The 18,468-nt window shown below is 43.9% G+C and overlaps 1 protein-coding gene across 2 annotated transcripts; it reads right to left on the bottom strand.

Annotated features, from left to right (window-relative positions):
- Nucleotides 1–10,679: 10,679 nt before the first annotated feature.
- LOC121546783 (transcription initiation factor TFIID subunit 10) lies at nucleotides 10,680–13,081 on the bottom strand. Of its 2 annotated transcripts, none has more exons than XM_041858020.2 (5): nucleotides 12,485–13,081; nucleotides 11,962–12,116; nucleotides 11,632–11,696; nucleotides 11,383–11,497; nucleotides 10,680–10,951 (listed from the first exon to the last, which is right to left on the bottom strand). In XM_041858020.2, exons 1-5 carry the CDS (start codon nucleotides 12,606–12,608, stop codon nucleotides 10,859–10,861), a joined length of 552 nt encoding a protein of 183 aa, XP_041713954.1. In that variant the 5' UTR covers nucleotides 12,609–13,081; the 3' UTR covers nucleotides 10,680–10,858. The 2 variants fall into 2 exon arrangements, with proteins under 2 accessions (XP_041713954.1, XP_041713953.1); XM_041858019.2 differs by having other exon boundaries at nucleotides 12,479–13,078.
- Between the last annotated feature and the right edge of the window lie 5,387 nt (nucleotides 13,082–18,468).

The raw sequence follows: 18,468 nt of genomic DNA, 5'->3' as shown, positions 1-18,468 counted from the left end.
CGTACAAACTTAATAGAACATGATGTTGACATTGGAGATGCTGACCCCATTCGTCAACGGTTCTGTGGAGTTTCTTCAGAGAGACTGCGTTGTCTGGATGCTGAGGTCGGGTGCATGCTGGAGAGTAGGGTAGCAGAGCCTTCTTTCTCCAGTTGGGCTTCTCCCTGTATCTTGGTCAGTAAATCGGATGGAACAAATAGATTTTGTACGGACTACCGTAAGGTAAACGATGTCACTAAGCCGGATTCATTTCCTCTTCCTCGGATGGAGGACTGCGTTGATCAAGTCGGCGCAGCTAAGTTTGTGAGCAAATTTGACATGTTAAAGGGGTATTGGCAGGTGCCACTGACGAGTAGGGCACGTGAAATCTCTGCCTTTATTACACCTTTTGGTCTGTACTCGTATTCGGTTATGAGTTTCGGACTGCGTAATGCACCTGCCACTTTTCAGCGACTTATGAACAGGGTTGTCTCTGGTCTGGCCGGGTGCGCTGTTTATCTGGACGATGTAGTGATATATGCAGATACTTGGGAGGAACATCTGTCCCGTATTCAAGCCTTGTTCGGACGTCTGGCTGCGGGTCGCCTCACGATAAATTTGGCTAAATGTGAGTTTGCTCAGGCGACTGTTACATACCTTGGAAAGGTGGTTGGGCAGGGTGAAGTGCGTCCTGTTCGGGCTAAAGTGGTAGCTATTGATGCTTTTCCACTACCAACTACTAAAAAGGAACTGATGCGTTTCTTGGGAATGATTGGGTATTATCGTGGTTTTTGTATGAACTTCTCTACTGTGGTCGCTCCCTTGACAGATTTGCTGAAAGCTAAGGCTGTGTACGTATGGTCTTCTCATTGTCAACAGGCTTTCGAACGTGATTGCTGATGCGCTCTCTCGTGCGCCCTGTTCATGAATATTGATGTGACCGACCATTGTTTGATTTTGTCATGTTCTATCTTTCCTGTTTGTCCCCTCCTAGTCTTGGGTTCTTCTTTCCTCTTAAAGGTTGCTTCCTGTGTAAAGGTTGCTGAGGTCTGGAGAGGAGGATGATGGGTGGGGCAAGTGGAGGTGTGAACATGTACAATTTGTCGGTTTGGGACGCGGGGGCTGGTACGTTGGTCCGGGGTCCTTGTTGGTCCCCGGTCTTATGGGGGGGGTGTGACGACCCTCCCACTCTGTCTGGCGTATTCTCTCTTTGCTCTTGTTTCCTTATTAGGATGCCGGTGGGCGGAGTTGGGAGGGTCGTCAGCTACATGGGAAACACCTGGGCCGGGTGTGTCCCAGCATAAATGGACCTCTTCCACATTCATTGAGGAGACTCTCTCCAGGCAGATACTTTGACTTTGGTTGTGGTATTTTTGTGGCCTTTTTGGTTGTTTGCTTTGGCACCTCTCAACACTTTTCCATATTACATTTATGCATGCAAACACTCACTTACACTACTGATTACACACACCATTGTTATTTGATTTAGTTTACTTTAGTTAATAAATATATACTTTGAGTATTCCTTGTCTCCACGTGTCTCCCTTTTGTTACGAACTTGAGCCGGTTCGTGACAACACACTCAATCAAACAGACTCCAACCTCTCCACAATGGCCAAGACCAGAGAGCTGTGTAAGGACATCAGGGATAAAATTGAAGACCTGCACAAGGCTGGGATGGGCTACAGGACAATAGGCAAGCAGCTTGGTGAGAAGGCAACAACTGTTGGCTCAATTATTAGAAAATGGAAGAAGTTCAAGATGACGGTCAATCACCCTCGGTCTGGGGCTCCATGCAAGATCTCACCTCGTGGGGCATCAATGATCATGAGGAAGGTGAGGGATCAGCCCAGAACTACACGGCAGGACCTGGTCAATGACCTGAAGAGAGCTGGGACCACAGTCTCAAAGAAAACCATTAGTAACACACTATGCCGTCATGGATTAAAATCCTGCAGCGCACGCAAGGTCCCCCTGCTCAAGCCAGCGCATGTCCAGGCCCGTCTGAAGTTTGCCAATGACCATCTGGATGATCCAGTGGAGGAATGGGAGAAGGTCATGTTGTCTGATGAGACAAAAATATAGCTTTTTGGTCTAATCTCCACTCGCCGTGTTTGGAGGAAGAAGAAGGATGAGTACAACCCCAAGAACACCATCCCAACCGTGAAGCATGGAGGCGGAAACATCATTCTTTGGGGATGCTTTTCTGCAAAGGGGACAGGACGACTGCACCGTATTGAGGGGAGGATGGATGGGGCCATGTATCGCGAGATCTTGGCCAACAACCTCCTTCTCTCAGTAAGAGCATTGAAGATGGGTCGTGGCTGGGTCTTCCAGCATGACAACGTCCCGAAACACACAGCCAGGGCAACTAAAGAGTGGCTCCGTAAGAAGCATCTCAAGGTCCTGGAGTGGCCTAGCCAGTCTCCAGACCTAAACCCAATAGAAAATCTTTGGAGGGAGCTGAAAGTCCGTATTGCCCAGCGACAGCCCCGAAACCTGTGGATCTGGAGAAGGTCTGTATAGAGGAGTGGGCCAAAATCCCTGCTGCAGTGTGTGCAAACCTGGTCAAGGCCTACAGGAAACGTATGATCTCTGTAATTGCAAACAAAGGTTTCTGTACCAAATATTAAGTTCTGCTTTTCTGATGTATCAAATACTTATGTCATGCAATAAAATGCAAATGAATTACTTAAAAATCATACAATATGATTTTCTGGATTTTTGTTTTAGATTCCGTCTCTCACAGTTGAAGTGTACCTATGATAAAAATTACAGACCTCTACATGCTTTGTAAGTAGGAAAACCTGCAAAATCGGCAGTGTATCAAATACTTGTTCTCCCCACTGTATGTCTCTCACTTTTGCCGCTTGCTACAGACCCCCCTCAGCCTCCAGCTGTGCCCTGGACACCATATGTGAATTGATTGCCCCCCATCTATCCTCAGAGTTCGTACTGCTTGGTGACCTAAACTGGGATATGCTTAACACCCCGGCCGTCCTACAATCTAAACTAAATGCCCTCAATCTCACACAAATTATCAAGGAACCTACCAGGTACAACCCTAAATCCGTTAACATGGGCACCCTCATACATATCATCCTGACTAATTTACCCTCTAAATACACCTCCGTTGTCTTCAACCAGGATCTCAGTGATCACTGCCTCATTGCCTGCGTCCGTAATGGGTCCACGGTCAAACGACCACCCCTCATCACTGTCAAATGCTCTCTAAAACACTTCAGCGAGCAGGCCTTTCTAATTGACCTGGCCCGGGTATCCTGAATGGATATTGACCTCATTCCGTCAATAGAGGATGCCTGGTTGTTCTTTAAAAGTGCTTTCCTCTCCATCTTAAGTAAGCATGCCCCATTCAAAAAAAATCAGAACTAAGAACAGATATAGCCCCTGGTTCACCCCAGACTTGACTGCCCTTGACCAGCACAAAAACATCCTGTGGCGTACTGCATTAGCATCAAACAGCCCCCGCGAAATGCAACTTTTCAGGGAATATAGGAAAGCAAAGGCTAGCTTTTTCAAACAGAATTTTGCATCCTGTAGCACTAACTCCAAAAGGTTTTGGGACACTGTAAAGTCCATGGAGAATAAGAGCACCTCCTCCCAGTTGCCCACTGCACTGAGGCTAGGAAACACTGTCACTACCAATAAATCTACAATAATTGAACATTTCAACAAGCATTTTGCTACGGCTGGCCATGCTTTCCACCTGGCTACCCCTACCCCGGCCACCAGCTCTGCACCCTCCACTGCAACTTGCCCATGCCCCCCACCTGCTTCTCCTTCACCCAAATTCAGATAGCTGATGTTCTGAAAGAGCTGCAAAATCTGGACCCCTACAAATCAGCTGGGCTAGACAATCTGGACCCTTTCTTTCTAAAATTAGCCGCCGAAATTGTCGCAACCCCTATTACTAGCCTGTTCAACCTCTCTTTCATATCGTCTGAGATCCCCAGAGATTTGAAAGCTGCCGCGGTCATCCCCCTCTTCAAAGGGGGTGACACTCTAGATCCAAACTGTTACAGACCTATATCCATCCTGCCCTGCCTTTCGAAAGTATTTGAAAGCCAAGTTAACAAACAGATTACCGACCATTTCGAATCTCACCGTACCTTCTCCGCTATGCAATCTGGTTTCCGAGCTGGTCATGGGTGCACCTCAGCCACGCTCAAGGTCCTAAACGATATAATAACCACGATCGATAAAAGACAGTACTGTGCAGCCGTCTTCATCTACCTGGCCAAGGCTTTCGACTCCGTCAATCATAGCATTCTTATTGGCAGACTAAATAGACTTGGTTTCTCAAATGACTGCCTCGCCTGGTTCACCAACTACTTCTCAGATAAGTTCAATGTGTCACATCGGAGGGCCTGTTGTCTGGACCTCTGGCAGTCTCTATGGGGGTGCCACAGGGTTCAATTATTGGGACGACTCTATTCTCTGTGTATATCAATGATGTCGCTCTTTCTGCTGGTGACTCTCAGATCCACCTCTACGCAGACGACACCATTTTGTACACATCTGGCCCTTCATTGGACACTGTGTTAACAAACCTCCAAACGAGCTTCAATGCCATACAACACTCCTTCCATGGCCTCCAACTGCTCTTAAACGCTAGTAAAACTAAATGCATGCTCTTCAACCGAACGCTGCTTGCACCCACCTGCCCAACTACAATCACTACTCTCGGCGGGTCTGACTTAGAATATGTGGACAACTACAAATACCTAGGTGTCTGGTTAGACCGTAAACTCTCCTTCCAGATTCACATTAAGCATCTCCAATCCAAAGTTAAATCTAGAATCGGCTTCCTATTTCGCAACAAAGCCTCCTTCACTCATGCTGCCAAACATGCCCTCGTAAAACTGACTATCCTACCGATCCTTGACTTCGGCGATGTCATTTACAAAATAGCCTCCAACACTCTACTCAGCAAATTGGATGTAGTCTATCACAGTGCCATCCGTTTTGTCACCAAAGCCCCATATACTACCCACCATTGTGAACTGTACACTCTCGTTGGCTGGCCCTTACTACATATTCGTCGCCAAACCCACTGGCTCCAGGTCATCTATAAATCACTGCTAGGCAAATCCCCACCTTATCTTAGCTCATTGGTCACCATAGCAACACCCACCCGTAGTATGCGCTCCAGCAGGTACATCTCACTGGTCATCCCCAAAGCCAACACCTTCTTTGGCCGCCATTCCTTCCAGTTCTTTGCTGCCAATGACTGGAAAGAACTGCAAACATCTCTGAAGCTGGAGACTCTTATCTCCCTCACTAACTTTAAACATCAGTTGTCAGAGCAACTTACCGATCACTGCACCTGTACACAGCCCATCTATAATTAGCCCACCCAACTACCTCATCCCCATATTGTTATTTATTTTGCTCATTTGCACCCCAGTATCTCTATTTGCACATCATCTTCTGCACATCTATCATTCCAGTGTTAATACTAGATTGTAATTATTTTGCACTATGGCATATTTATTACCTTACCTCCATAACTTACTACATTTGCACACACTGTATATAGATTTTCTATTGTGTTATTGACTGTGTGTTTTTGTTTATCCCATATGTAACTCTGTGTTGTTGTTGTTTTTATCACACAGCTTTTGCTTTATCTTGGCCAGGTCGCAGTTGTAAATGAGAACGTTTTCTCAACTGGCTTACCTGGTTAAATAAAGGTGAAAATTATTTTTAAACAAAATTTAAAACAAACAAAATGCTGTTTGTATGTGAAAGTGAACTGTGTTTGTGGGTGATCATTCCGCCGATTCTGTTGAAAAATGTTTCTTAAGCTGAAGCAAACAGAACGGGGATAAACATACAGTGGGGAAAAAAGTATTTAGTCAGCCACCAATTGTGCAAGTTCTCCCACTTAAAAAGATGAGAGAGGCCTGTAATTTTCATCATAGGTACACGTCAACTATGACAGACAAATTGAGATTTGTTTTTCCAGAAAATCACATTGTAGGATTTTTAATGAATTTATTTGCAAATTATAGTGGAAAATAAGTATTTGGTCACCTACAAACAAGCAAGATTTCTGGCTCTCACAGACCTGTAACTTCTTCTTTAAGAGGCTCCTCTGTCCTCCACTCGTTACCTCTATTAATGGCACCTGTTTGAACTTGTTATCAGTATAAAAGACACCTGTCCACAACCTCAAACAGTCACACTCCAAACTCCACTATGGCCAAGACCAAAGAGCTGTCAAAGGACACCAGAAACAAAATTGTAGACCTGCACCAGGCTGGGAAGACTGAATCTGCAATAGTTAAGCAGCTTGGTTTGAAGAAATCAACTGTGGGAGCAATTATTAGGAAATGGAAGACATACAAGACCACTGATAATCTCCCTCGATCTGAGGCTCCACGCAAGATCTCACCCCATGGGGTCAAAATGAGCACAAGAACGGTGAGCAAAAATCCCAGACCACACGGGGGGACCTAGTGCATGACCTGCAGAGAGCTGGGACCAAAGTAACAAAGCCTACCATCAGTAACACACTACGCCACCAGGGACTCAAATCCTGCAGTGCCAGACGTGTCCCCCTGCTTAAGCCAGTACATGTCCAGGCCCGTCTGAAGTTTGCTAGAGTGCATTTGGATGATCCAGAAGAGGATTGGGAGAATGTCATATGGTCAGATGAAATCAAAATAGAACTTTTTGGTCAAAACTCAACTCGTCGTGTTTGGAGGACAAAGAATGCTGAGTTGCATCCAAAGAACACCATACCTACTGTGAAGCATGGGGGTGGAAACATCATGCTTTGGGGCTGTTTTTCTGCAAAGGGACCAGGACGACTGATCCGTGTAAAGGAAAGAATGAATGGGGCCATGTATCGTGAGATTTTGAGTGAAAACCTCCTTCCATCAGCAAGGGCATTGAAGATGAAACGTGGCTGGGTCTTTCAGCATGACAATGATCCCAAACACACCGCCCAGGCAACAAAGGAGTGGCTTCGTAAGAAGCATTTCAAGGTCCTGGAGTGGCCTAGCCAGTCTCTAGATCTCAACCCCATAGAAAATCTTTGGAGGGAGTTGAAAGTCTGTGTTGCCCAGCGACAGCCCCAAAACATCACTGCTCTAGAGGAGATCTGCATGGAGGAATGGGCCAAAATACCAGCAACAGTGTGTGAAAACCTTGTGAAGACTTACAGAAAACGTTTGACCTGTGTCATTGCCAACAAAGGGTATATAACAAAGTATTGAGAAACTTTTGTTATTGACCAAATACTTATTTTCCACCATAATTTGCAAATAAATTCATTACAAATCCTACAATGTGATTTTCTGGATTTTTTTCTTCTCATTTTGTCTGTCATAGTTGACGTGTACCTATGATGAAAATTACAGGCCTCTCTCATCTTTTTAAGTGGGAGAACTTGCACAATTGGTGGCTGACTAAATACTTTTTTCCCCACAGTAAGGCCATAAGCAAACAGGAAAACGCTCATCCAGAGGTGGCGCTCCTAGTGGCCAGGGACTTTAATGCAGGTAAACTTGAATTTGATTTAATTAATGCGGCCTCATGTCCTGCGTCCACATGTAATCCATTGAGAATTAGGTGGTGGACGGTTGTAGGGGGTGTGGGGGGGACAAAAAGACATCCACTGTGAAACTCTTCCAGAGGCCTGTAAAGAGAGTCTCCATCAAATCCCATAATTTCTTGTTTAATACCAGCATGTTAAATGTGCAACCAGAGGAAAAAAAACTCTAGACCACCTTTACTCCCACACAGAGATGTGTACCAAAGCTCTCCCTCGCCATCCATTTGACAAATCTGACCATAATTATATCCTCCTGATTCCTGCTTACAAGCTAAATCTAAAGCAGGAAGCACCAGTGACTCGGTCAATAAAGAAGTTGTCAGATGACGCAGATGCTAAGCTACAGGACTGTTTTGCTAGCATAGACTGGAATATGTTCCGGGATTCTTCCGATGGCATTGAGGAGGACACCACATCAGTCACTGGCTTCATCAATAAATGTATCGATGACGTCGTCCCCACAGTGACCGTACGTACATACCCCAACCAGAAGCCATGGATTACAGGCAACATCCGCACTGAGCTAAAGGGTAGAGCTGCCGCTTTCAAGGAGCGGGACTCTAACCCGGACGCTTATAAGACATCCCGCTATGACCTCTGACGAACCATCAAACAGGCAAAGCGTCAATACAGGACTAAGATTGAATCGTACTACACCGACTCCGACGCTCGGATGTGGCAGGGTTTGCAAACTATTACAGATTACAAAGGCAAGCACAGCCACGAGCTGCCCAGTGACACGAGCCTACCAGACAAGCTAAATTACTTCTATGCTCGCTTCGAGGCAAGCAACACTGAAGCATGCATGAGCGCATCAGCTGTTCCGGACGACTGTGTGGTAACGCTCTCCGTAGCTGCTGTGAGTAAGACCTTTAAACAGGTCAACATTCACAAGGCCGCAGGGCCAGACGGATTACCAGGACGTGTGCTCCGAGCATGCCCTGACAAACTTGCAAGTGTATTCACTGACATTTTCAACCTGTCCCTGACTGAGTCTGTAACACCAACATGTTTCAAGCAGACTACCATAGTCCCTGTGCCCAAGAACACAAAGGTAACCTGCCTAAATGACTACAGACCCGTAGCACTGACGTCTGTAGCCATGAAGTGCTTTGAAAGGCTGGTCATGACTCATATCAACGCCATTATCCCAGAAACCCTAGACCCACTCTAATTTGCATACCGCCCCAACAGATCCACAGATGATGCAATCTCTATTACACTCCAGACTGCCCTTTCCCACCTGGACAAAAGGTCCATAGTGCCCTCATAGCTCATCACTAAGCTAAGGACTCTGGGACTAAACACCTCCCTCTGCAACTGGATCCTGGACTTCCTGACGGGCCACCCCCAGGTGCTAACGGTAGGTAACAATACATCTGCCACGCTGATCCTCAACACGGGGGCCCCTCAGGGGTGTGTGCTCAGTACCCTCATGTACTCCCTGTTCACCCATGACTGCATGGCCAGGCACGACTCCAACACCATCATTAAGTTTGCCGACGACACAACATTGGTAGGCCTGATTACCAACAACGATGAGGCGGCAGGTCGCCTCATGAAAAACTATGTTATTGATCATAGTGATTCAGGAGTAACATTAAAATAGGGTTATATGCCCCGCCAATATTAGAAAACTATACAAAAAGCCTTAAAAAAGCTGAAATAAGTCAATCTAATCAATGATTAGAGAATTGTCAGATTAACTGATAACTGGCACAGACATTGTGGCGTAGCAGGAAGATTGGAATGCCGTGAACCAAGAGGTTTTAAATTCAAAATTCAAATCCCAGTGGAGGACATGTTGAATAATAATTTCTGTATAAATGAACATGCACAATGTAATCATGTACCTATGTCAAAGTGTGTCAAATATGTAAGTTGAAAACACTGTATGTTATAAGCATTGTCTGTGTGTGAGTTTCCCTAACCTTGTCAACAAACAAAGAGCAGGCGGCAGGTAGCTTAGTGGTTAAGAGCGTTGTGCCAGTAACCGAAAGGTCACTGGTTCTAATCCCCGAGCCGACTAGGTGAAAAATCTGTCGATGTGCCCTTGAGCAAGGCACTTAACCCTAATTGCTCCTGTAAGTCGCTTGGTGGTTCCAAACTTCTTCCATTTAAGAATGATGGAGGCCACTGTGTTCTTGGGGACCTTCAATGCTGCAGAAATGTTTTGGTACACTTCCCCAGATTGGTGCCTCGACACAATCCTGTCTTGGAGCTCTACGGTCAATTCCTTTGACCTCATGGCTTGGTTTTTGCTCTGACATGCACTGTCAACTGTGGGACCTTATATAGACAGGTGTGTGCCTTTCCAAATCATGTCCAATCAATAGAATTTACCACAGGTGGACTCCAATCAAGTTTTAGAATCATCTCAAGGATGATCAATGGAAACAGGATGCACCTGAGCTCAATTTTGAGTATCATAGCAAAGGATCTGAATACTTATGTATATAAGATGTTTTTTATTTTTTATACATTTGCAGAAATGTCAAAAAAAACTTTTCGCTTAGTCATTATGGGGTATTGTGTGTAGATTGATGAGGAGTTTGCCAGCTTGTATTCCTAAATCCCGGAAATAAGTTACCTCTGGTTCGTTCAGCCATCCCTATGTGAAAAACAAATGGGGAAAGAATAGTTTTGATATAAACGCCTAAAATAAGGTCTGAGGTTAACACAGGCATAGGAGATCTTATAGGTTTTGTGCTATGAGATAATAGCAGTCAGTTAACATGACCTTTATGAACGATGAAGCCTTTGTGAATTGTGTTTTTTATTATTACATAAATTCTTCAAAATTCACAAAAAGTGATGTTAGCTGATCAAGATTATCTCACAGAACAAAACGTAGAAAATCTCCTAAGCCTACAAAAACACCATTCATTTTCTTCATAGGCTTTGTCCAACGAACCATGGCGGAGTTAGTGCCTACAAAAAGACACCCTTACTATTTCTCTCTATTACTGACTGACCCACTCAACCTAACGTTAAATACTATTTTTAGTACTGTGACATCATCCTGATAAATAGTTTACAAACTACCCACAACTCTTCCCATTGTTTATCACCAGACTACATAAACTAAAAGGCAACAAAGCACAAAGTCAGAAAAAAGTCATTGTTGAACGTTTTATTTGTCTCAATAAAATAGTACAAGCTCAAAATTCCACACAAAGCAAAGCATGCCCACTTTTTTTTTTTTTTACTAACAGAACAGTGACTGCAATTAATATTCTACTGACATCTTTAAGAACCATGATCATAGGGGGTTGTCACACTGTGAAGACCAATTTCCTATGTGAAGTAATGAGGTTTCTTTACGTTGATGCCATACTCAGAAAGGGCAGGGGAGAGGTCCTCCATGGTCAATGTGTACTTCTTGTCATGCTTTGGGAGGGAAGAGGTGGGAGGACGGAGTGAGAAACCAATCAAAAAGATCCAAACAGCATTTATACTTGTGCATGAATAATTCTGTGCATCTTACATTAACAACAGTTCATGTGTTCATTCACTGAGGTGTATAGCCTATGTTATGTTTCAGTAGCGTCAGAAAAGCACCACCCTCAGCGTGGTCGGAAACAACCGGATGCATTCGGTTTTCATGGGAAATTGAAAAATAGCCTGTGACAAGACGTCCGCTTTTGGACGTTAACAAGGTAACACTCCATCTTGACTCCTTCACATTTACTGAATTGGTTGAACAGGGCAGAAGAGAACCTCCCGACACGTTTTTTTTTCTCTTGTCCGGACCAGAAAGAAAGAAACGCTGCTCAGGTGTTTATTTTACGCCTGCTACGTTATATTAGAAATGCACTAACCTTTGTCTTGTTCCTGGAGCTCCCCGAGGCAGTTCCCTTCATTTTACAGTGCTGCAGGGCATCGTTAGCGATGTCTGAGATGAACTTCTGAGCCGCGAGGGAGACCAGACGGATTCTGAAAATGGTGGGCATAAATAATGTTTACGTTTGGCGCTCACATGAGTTGATATTGAATTGAACTGGTGTAAAAGCTGAAATAGATGGAGAGGACTCTTGGCAGTTAAGGAGGTAAAGAGGAGGCATGCTTACATTCGCGGATCAGACGCCTCAAAGCCGGCCCGGTTGAGATAGTAGCCTGTCACTGCATCAGGTATCTGGCAAAAACATGGTAGAGGTTGGACTGGTCATTGCAATGTGTTTTGGTATTATTATTTTTTGTACACTTGCATCGCCACAATTGACATCAGAGGACATTTACATGCTAAGTGAATCAGAGACGTCTGATAACTACATAACCCAAATATGCATTATGTATAAGAATCAATCGACTGTCGACATCAGCCTAGGTATGTGAAAAATGTCATGTACATTTATATTTTGTTGAATTAACGTTCCTCCAATTAAGGGGGGTTGACTCACTGTAGGAGTGTAGTCCTCCAATTGCATGAGAAAGTCAGCCAGTGGTGTGGTTGTGATTACAGGCTTCACATCGCCGTTGGCAATGCCACTAGGCACATAGACGCCGTTGGACACGGATGTGTCAGATGGTGTGGCCATGGCAGCTGAGGTTGGGGCTGAAACAAAAAAATGAGAAATACATGGTTTAATATCTTCCTAAATGTAGCTGAGATGTTGATAGCCTAGGTCCAGCAGTGGTCTAAGCCGTTGTTTCACAAAGCAGCAAGCAATGAATGGTGTTAGATCTAAGATGGTTCTCAAGTTCTGCACAGTGCTATATGGTGTGGGCTACTGTACTTGAAGAATTTCGACAAAAGTTCTGACCTAGCTACAGTAGATAGCAGACCATTCATTACTGTAACCGTGTCTAATTTAATTTAAATTTATTTTGGTTAGGATAAGCTTTATGAGCTGGCTTTAGAATCTAAAGCCAGCTCATAAAGCTTATCATTACCTCATAACTCGTCTGAATACTTACAATTACCTATGGCAACCGAGGCGATGCTGCTGACGTTAGTTGATGCAATGTTGTTAGTGAGGCAATTACTGGATGTCGAGGAATTTGAAAAGACCCCTGTTATGACTGGCTGTGGAGTATCAACGTTCATGTTTGTTGCTGGCTGTACCGCAGTTCGCTTGATAAAATAGCCAAAATAACAAAATTAAGTTAGCTAGCTAAAGTGAAAGGGTTCAATTGAGTGCCAAAAACACCCTTGTAGGATAGTGTATGGGCAAATAGTGAAAAGTAATATCATTCATCCACTATAACCGTGTTAGCCTACGAAACTGTTTTTCTTCATTTCTTTAGCGTTCCGTGTGGGTCGATTTCAAAGTCCGGCGTAAACATGTCTTGTCCTGCTAATAGTTCTCCCCCAGAAGAACGTGTGCAGATTTTCATCCACCATGGCGAATCGATTGGACAGACTGAAGAAGACACCACCACATTTGTGTGGTGGTCAAGGTAGGTAGTCTATCAGTTTATCTACTGCTTATATTGTATGCAAACGTTTCTAGAAGAAATATATAGATTAAGATCTTTCAGATTTTCGCGTTTTATGGACACGGTCAAAGATAAACTATCGCTGGCATGTGGCCCGAAGGCCGGTAGGTGGCGATATTGAGTCGTAAGATGAAACGACCTAACAGAGCTCGCCAGTTTCTAGTCCTTTAAAATGATTTACCTCTCAAATCACATTTTATTTGTCACACGCGCCGAATACAACAGGTGTAGACTTTACCGTTAAATGCTTACTTACGAGTAAGAAAATTAGTAAGAAAATAAATAAAATAAAGGAAATACTAAACTCTTGAGAAGTTTGTCTCCAGGTTTCCTCAGTGGGTCGTGGCAAATAGGTCGCCAGCGTCCTCCTCTCTATGGCCTCACAGGTCTCCATAATGCACTGCGACACTGTCTGGAATCCAAGACGATAGGTAAAGGCCAGGCTGCAAATAGAGTCTCCAGATGCCAAGTACCTGTAATGACAAAATAAATGTATTGTTATTGGTTAGCAATCATGTCTATTTTACTCTTCAAAGATATTGAACTGCAGTACACTGTAGTTACTCTGCAATTACTGCGTCCAAAATACCACAGTCGACTGCAGTTTCAAAACTGCAATAATTTTTTGTAAGGGCCAACCCAGCGGTTCTGGGGAACCAATCAGAAAGAATGGAAATAAATGAAAATATTATAAATCTTGATACCTTACGTCCAGCAAAGAAGGTAAGTTATAATATACCTTTGAATTGATTGCACTGAATTCCGAACCTCAAGATCTGCAGTATTGCTGGCCTTATTTCCTACATACTAAGTAACTACTTGATTGATTCATGTCAACTGGTGTCCCATTTCTGAGTTAGTGATTATATAGGTCTATAGATTATGAATCAATCCCTTATTACAGAGGAATAATGACATTTTGATTAATTGAGCCTGAGCTGAGGTTTCTAAAGTTTACTTAAACACATTTGACTTTTTATTTATATGTTGACCTATTTTCAGCTCGAGGCAACCTCAGTCTTGCAAATGCTGATTTGCCTCAGCCACAACTTGTGGGGCCTGATGACACTGAGGACGACGTGGGGTCCCAGAGCCATGACCCTGTGCTACAGATGCCTGAACAACAGTCAAGACCAACCACTACAGACACGGCTCAAGACTGGCAGCCAAGAAAAAGAATACAGAAGGTCAACCATCAAGATGTGGATGAAGAACTGCTTGCGTTTGTCAGGAAGCCAATCCCTTCTGCTGCTACCTCGGAGGAGGTATTTGTGCACAGCCTTGTGCCAGAGCTGAAGAAAATAGGATGAAACAAGGGACGTCTGAAAGTGCAACTACTATCATTGATTGTAAACTGGGATGACCAGCAGGCAACACCTCTGCCACCACCTCCACCATGGCTCTTCAGTGCTCTGCATGGAAAAGGTGGACTGCAGCCTATGATGTACAGCCAGCCAAGGCATCTAAACTCTTACTCACCAGGACCTAGGTCTTTAACACATAACTGGGATGACCAGCAGGTAATACCATTGCCACCACCACGGCCCACAAGTATTCCACACGGAAGAGGTGGACTGCTGCAGCCAATCATGTACAATGAGCCCAGGGATCTATACTCACCACAACCTAGGTATCCAACACATAACTGGGATGACGGCTTCAGTACATTCTCTCAAAAGCAAGCAAGCAAGCAAGTTTATTTATATACCACAATTCATACATCAAAGCAATTCAATGTGCTTTACAAAGATGTTTATCAAAAATAATGAAAACATCATAATAAAATAAAAAAATATATATAAAGATAAAAAAAATATATATATAAATGGGATAAAAACATAGGAAGCTATAAGGCTAAACAGTGTGGTTAAGTTTAAGTGCTCAGTCGTAGGCATGTGAAAATATAAGTGTTTTTAACCTGGATTTAAAAATTGATACGTTTGGGGCACATCAAAAAAAAAAAAGAGCTGGGACAGAGACTCACAGTCACATCGATAATACCCTCCTAAAAGGCAGATCCCAGTCCCACGTATACAGGACTGTTTTAGAGGAATGTTTTAGTTAGAAATAAAAATAAATTACTATTTTAGAAAAAGCCCATAAAAAATCTTTACAAAGTGAAGAAGAAAATAAAATGTCTGAACTTAAGCAAGAATATAATATTTAACTTTTGAAGACAGCCAACAACTACAGATTCAACAAAAATAAAGCATACTATTTAATGTCAAATAAACCTGGTAAACAGCTTGCAGCCCTCACAAAATGAATAGACTTTCCCGAAGCAGATCCTTTGTTTGCTCTCCCCAGGGCAATTGAACTGATTCCAGCGGCTGACCCAAAACATCGCAGGCGGAGGAGAGGAACTCGGAGCGGCCTGCTGGTTCGACTTAGGAGGCGCGCACACCACCCACCGCTTCCAAGTATACTACTCGCTAATGTTCAATCTCTGGTTAACAAGCTCGACGAGCTCCGGGCAATGATTTCATTCCAGAGAGACATCAAGGCCTGTAACATACTTTGTTTAACGGAAACATGGCTCTCTGGGGATATTCTGTCGAAATCGGTCCAGCCAGATGGGTTCTCAGTTCATCGCGCAGACAGGAATAAATATCTCTCCGGGAAGCAGAAGGGCGGAGGTGTGTATTTCATGATTAACGACTCATGGTGTAATTGTAGTAACATACAGGAACTCGAGTTCTTCTGTTCACCCGACCTAGAATACCTCACAATCAAATGCCGACCGTATTATCTCCCAAGATAATTTTCTTTGGTTATAGTCACGGCCGGGTATATCCCCCCCTCAAGCCTATACCACGACGGCCCTCAAAGAGCTTCACTGGACTTTATGCAAACTGGAAACCACATATCCTGAGGCTGCATTTATTGTAGCCGGGGATTTTAACAAAGCAAATATGAGGACTAGGCTGCCGAAGTTCTATCAACATATCGACTGTTGTACCCGCGCTGCTAAAATCCTCGACCATTGCTATTCGAACTTCCGGGATGGTTATAAGGCCCTCCCCCGCCCTCCTTTCGGCAAATCTGATCACGACTCTATTTTGCTCCTCCCTTCCTATAGGCAGAAACTCAAACATGAAGTACCCGTGCTAAGGACTATTCAACGCTGGTCTGACCAATCGGAATCCATGCTTCAAGATTGTTTTGATCATGCGGACTGGGATATGTTTCGGGTCGCCTCCGAGAATAACATCGACGAATACACGGATACGGTGACTGAGTTTATCAGGAAGTGTATAGGTGATGTTGTGCCAACTGTAACTATTAAAACCTACCCTAACCAGAAACCGTGGATAGATGGCAGCATTCGCGCAAAACTGAAAGCGCGAACCACCGCATTTAACCATGGCAAGGTGACTGGGAAATGGCAGAATACAAACAGTGTAGCTACTCACTCCGCAAGGCAATTAAACTGGCAAAACATCAGTATAGAGACAAAGTGGAGTCGCAATTCAACGGCTAAGACACGAGACATATAGTGAGGGAAAAAAGTATTTGATCCCCTGCTGATTTTGTACGTTTGCCCACTGACAAAGAAATTATCAGTCTATAATTTTAATGCTAGGTTTATTTGAACAGTGAGAGACAGAATAACAACAAAATAATCCAGAAAAACGCATGTCAAAAATGTTATAAATTCATTTGCATTTTAATGAGGGAAATAAGTATTTGACCCCCTCTCAATCAGAAAGATTTCTGTCTCCCAGGTGTCTTTTATACAGGTAACGAGCTGAGATTAGGAGCACACTCTTAAAGGGAGTGCTCCTAATCCCAGTTTGTTACCTGTATAAAAGACACCTGTCCACAGAAGCAATCAATCAATCAGATTCCAAACTCTCCACCATGGCCAAGACCAAAGAGCTCTCCAAGGATGTCAGGGACAAGATTGTACACCTATACAAGGCTGGAATGGACTACAAGACCATCGCCAAGCAGCTTGGTGAGAAGGTGACAACAGTTGGTGCGATTATTTGCAAATGGAAGAAACACAAAATAACTGTCAGTCTCCCTCGGCCTGGGGCTCCATGCAAGATCTCACCTCGTGGAGTTGCAATGATCATGAGAACAGTGAGGAATCAGCCCAGAACTACACGGGAGGATCTTGTCAATGATCTCAAGGCAGCTGGGACCATAGTCACCAAGAAAACAATTGGTAACACACTACGCCGTGAAGGACTGAAATCCTGCAGCGCCCGCAAGGTCCCCCTGCTCAAGAAAGCACATATACAGGGCCGTCTGAAGTTTGCCAATGAACATCTGAATGATTCAGAGGAGAATTGGGTGAAAGTGTTGTGGTCAGATGAGTCCAAAATCGAGCTCTTTGGCATCAACTCAACTCGCGTGTTTGGAGGAGGAGGAATGCTGCCTATGACCCCAAGAACACCATCCCCACCGTCAAACATGGAGGTGGAAACATTATGCTTTGGGGGTATTTTTCTGCTAAGGGGACAGGATAACTTCACCGCATCAAAGGGACTATGGACGGGGCCATGTACCGTCAAATCTTGGGTGAGAACCTCCTTCCCTCAGCCAGGGCATTGAAAATGGGTCGTGGATGGGTATTCCAGCATGACAATGACCCAAAACACACGGCCAAGGCAACAAAGGAGTGGCTCAAGAAGAAGCACACTAAGGTCCTGGAGTGGCCTAGCCAGTCTCTAGACCTTAATTCCATAGAAAATCTGTGGAGGGAGCTGAAGGTTTGAGTTGCCAAACGTCAGCCTCGAAACCTTAATGACTTGGAGAAGATCTGCAAAGAGGAGTGGAACAAAATCCCTCCTGAGATGTGTGCAAACCTGGTGGCCAACTACAAGAAACGTCTGACCTCTGTGATTGCCAACAAGGGTTTTGCCACCAAGTACTAAATCATGTTTTGCAGAGGGGTCAAATACTTATTTCCCTCATTAAAATGCAAATCAATTTATAACATTTTTGACATGTGTTTCTCTGGATTTTTTTGTTGTTATTCTGTCTCTCACTGTTCAAATAAACCTACCATTAAAATTATAGACTGATCATGTCTTTGTCAGTGGGCAAACGTACAAAATCAGCAGGGGATCAAATACTTTTTTCCCTCACTGTATATAACCATGTATTGCTACCACTGTATCATCAAAGGTATTATCTAAATGAGTTTCAGAGATACTGGTAGCCATGCGCCTAAACTGACCTACAGAGGACTATGCTCTACCAACTGAGCCTATTTGTGCAATCCAAGATGGCAGCTAATCAGTCTGTGCATTTTTGTGTCTGATCCTTGAGATCTGAGTTTTAAGAGTTTTTATGTTTTAATGACCCTGATCCTGTCTATAGAAGCAAACACTTGTGAAGGTGGATGCTGTATATAACAACTATTATCTTTTAGATCTCAGTCTCTATTTTACAAAATTTGCTTGTACAAAGGTTTCTGATTGAGAAGGCTTTTCTTTTCTACCTCGGGCCGCTCGTAA

Source organism: Coregonus clupeaformis, chromosome 30 (genome assembly GCF_020615455.1).
Source record: "Coregonus clupeaformis isolate EN_2021a chromosome 30, ASM2061545v1, whole genome shotgun sequence".
In the NCBI taxonomy this organism is placed as follows: Eukaryota; Metazoa; Chordata; class Actinopteri; order Salmoniformes; family Salmonidae; genus Coregonus; species Coregonus clupeaformis.
Note: the sequence above shows the minus strand (reverse complement) of the source record. Positions and strands in the feature narration are given on the sequence as shown.